The sequence below is a fragment of the Morus notabilis genome, unplaced genomic scaffold (assembly GCF_000414095.1).
Source record: "Morus notabilis unplaced genomic scaffold, ASM41409v2 Scaffold138, whole genome shotgun sequence".
NCBI lineage: Eukaryota > Viridiplantae > Streptophyta > Magnoliopsida > Rosales > Moraceae > Morus > Morus notabilis.
The window spans coordinates 1-3,077 of NW_010358698.1; the positions used below are offsets into that span (position 1 = coordinate 1).

The 3,077-nt window shown below is 39.6% G+C and overlaps 1 protein-coding gene across 1 annotated transcript; it reads right to left on the bottom strand.

The window, feature by feature from the left end:
* Nucleotides 1-1,473: 1,473 nt before the first annotated feature.
* LOC21384031 lies at nt 1,474-3,069 on the bottom strand. Its single transcript, XM_010092983.2, has 3 exons — nt 3,026-3,069; nt 1,972-2,911; nt 1,474-1,831 (listed from the first exon to the last, which is right to left on the bottom strand). Exons 1-3 carry the CDS (start codon nt 3,053-3,055, stop codon nt 1,569-1,571), a joined length of 1,233 nt encoding a protein of 410 aa, XP_010091285.1. The 5' UTR covers nt 3,056-3,069; the 3' UTR covers nt 1,474-1,568.
* Nucleotides 3,070-3,077: the final 8 nt, after the last annotated feature.

Sequence of the window (3,077 nt, forward strand, 5' to 3'; positions counted from 1 at the left end):
TTCCTAGTATGGTTTCCTAATATGTATTTAGTGGACTCGATGTTGATTATGGATCTCATAAGCAGCTTCTCTGATTTATAGTTGAGGAAAAATAAGGCAGGAAAATGCTGTTATTTCCCCTTTGTTACTTTTGACTTGGAGACGTTAAAAAAAAAAAAAAGCCCTACGTCAGCCCTCAGGATATTTTGTAAAACGTTCTCACCAAAATCAGATAAAAGACTTTGCAGTTCTAAATCTACAATATGTTGAGGGCATATTAATGCTGTGAAGAAACAACTATTAATTGGTTAGTTCCTATTGACAACCATTAATTGTTTTAACATCAAAATTCATAAAATTTCTGGTTTGTCCAAATTTCCTGGGACTGCTTTGCTAGAAAGTAATACTTGTGATAATAACTATAAGAGTGTGGTCTGACAACTGGGTTTTTCTTTGGATACAGACATGTCCTGTCACCTCCTCTCTCAGTCAAGGATAAGGAAGAGAAGACAAAAAGATGTGAATTTGTTCACGGGCTGTTGTTGTCCACCATTCTTAGCGACGGGTTAGGAAGTTCGTAACGGCTGATGCAGTAGTACTGGACTGGAAGTATGGAACTTCACAGCCAAGTGTGCTACTGTCTATGATCTGCTTGTAGCGTGTATGCCAATGTGTGTAAAACACAAGAGTGTGGAATAAGTTCTAGGGATGAGTGTAATTTATGTGGCATGTGAACTTTAGTTTCTAGGCGTGAACATAACACTACCGTATCATGTGTTATTTCAGTTCATTATTTAGTAAAAAAGAAGAAAAATAATTCCTCAACGTAGACGTATCTGCATTTACATATTTCAGATGTTATCATATTTTGTCTGTGAAAATATCTTGGGCTGTTTATGGATTGTGCAGAGGTTAATTCGCAAAAACAGAAGCAACCTATTTGGGCAAAACATTCCAGGACTCAATTATTGTGTGATTAGGCCAAATTTGGTTAAACTAAGGGGTGCGTAAATGTTCTTGCTTGTTAAAGGTTTTCTCGTGGCGTTTTTGTTCATCAATAATACAGTTATTGGCCTGGTTTGGCGGCAAATTATAAAAATTTCGGTCTTAATACGCCATCTTAAACTAAATTTTAAGTGATCATTAATCAACTTTTGTCTCAGCTTATATGATAAGAACGTATACGCCAAATTCAGGCAGCACTAAACAAATTCTGTGTTATATCACGGTCATTTTTTAATACCACATATACTAGAAATTCTCCAAAGAAACAACAACTTCTAAAAAAGTTTGGGGAAAAATCTAGAGGGCAACATCTCTGATTTGGGCATCAAATAATTCACTTGAATAAAGAAATATGTAAATGACAAGGCAGGCTGGAAGAGAAAGATGGTTATTAGATTCAAGGAGTTAAAAGAAAACTTATATGAATTCTGCTATCTAAACAATTATGGTACCTTGATCAAATAAGAACAGAGACTTCAGTATCCAATGTCAGTGGAACCACTTCTATAAACAAGTTAATGAAATTCTTGTCTAAAACCCTAACAAAAAGAGGTGTCCAAATAAGACACCTTATGCATCAATTCCTAAAGACCTAAACTCAACCATCGTTCTGACAATTTTGTGTCCAGGATCTTCTTCACTACCTCCCCTACAAAAGAATCGAAACACGATGAGCAGCGGCCTCTCATTAGACTTGCTTTGCTACCCCCCAGTAATTCAATGTGGCCGCAGATGGGTGGTGGGGGCACGGGCACTGCCACAACCTCGTTGCTTTTGTGCTCAAGCTCGCATGCTGCTAAAATTGTGTGCGTTGAGCTCCTAGCAATGTCCATCAATGTACTTTGGGCTGAAACAAAACGAACCAAGAACAGTTGAGCATGCCACATTCCATACTGAGAATTGGTTAAAAAACTACATGGCGCAATCTAACAAGAAAAGCCATGAACACCAATAGGATGTTTCTAACAACAATGCAAATTTACATACCTAAATTACTGTCTCGCAACAAGTTCTTCAAATGGAGTTTGATCATCGAATGCAGTTCTTCCTTTGCAGTGTGTAAATCAGTCTCACCCCTGTCACGGCCATTGTTTGGTCCACCGTTGCACTGACACAACTGCTGCTCAAAATTCAATGGTGAACTCCTCTCTACAATTCCAGGCCATAGTGAACCATTGGAAGGTCCACCAGCAGAGGCAGTAAGCGGATCCTGCCCCCCCATTTGCCTTCTCACTTGGCTTATTCTTGGAGAAAACAAATCGGTATCTTGCACTGGTGTTGAGAGATTTTCACGTAATCTTTCCCGAAAGAAAGCATGAACTACTCCCAATTCTTGTGTATTTGCACGTTGACGTGGTGTTTCCCTCCCCTGATCAAGTGGAGAATTCAGATCACTAATCAAATTAGCACCTGAGTTTCCCTCATGTCTGTTAGCCATATGACCCATTCTATTTACAGAAAGGAGCTGTTGGATATGGCGGTGTATTAACCTTCTCCCGAATAGTGTTGGTGCCCCGGCTCCAGGTAATGGTGAGGTCACTTGAAAACCTCCAAAATGATACCTCGGAGATGAAAGACTCCCAAATCCTTGTGAATAAACTGAATTAAGGTCTAAACCTTCAATGAAATAGTTAGTGACGGTTGATGCTCTATCAGACACGGTGCTGCTTGTTGTTCTCTGGTCAGACAAACGAGTCTGAGCAGGGGAACTTGAGGATCCAGTAGCAACAGGTCTACAACCGTCACAATACCAATTACCTTCAGGTACTTCTCGCCCAAGGCCAACACAATAGGTGTGCGCGGGCGAATCACAAAGATCGCATAGTAACATGAGGCCATCATCCCCACCTTCATGGCATTCTGTACAAATCACGTTCTCATAAGGATCAATATAGCTCCTGAGTTCTTCCTCTGATGGCTGATATACCTGTATGCAAAAATAAACTCATTTTAAAACATATTTTGAATTAGATAATGCTAAACCCACAACACAAAACGAAGGTGATGTTAAACTGAAGCATGGCATGGAATTGATTCATACCTGATCACGCTCAGGGACTTGTATCGCCATCTCCCTCAAATCAATTCCTGCT

Bases quoted from the DNA above. Each gene is read 5' to 3' on its own strand.
- LOC21384031 (XM_010092983.2), bottom strand. From the start codon at position 3,055: ATGGCGATACAAGTCCCTGAGCGTGATCAG. The intron at 2,912-3,025 runs GTATGAATCAAT...TTTTGCATACAG, and splicing joins AAGTCCCTGAGCGTGATCAG to GTATATCAGCCATCAGAGGA. The intron at 1,832-1,971 runs GTATGTAAATTT...GTTTTGTTTCAG, and splicing joins GTTGCGAGACAGTAATTTAG to CCCAAAGTACATTGATGGAC.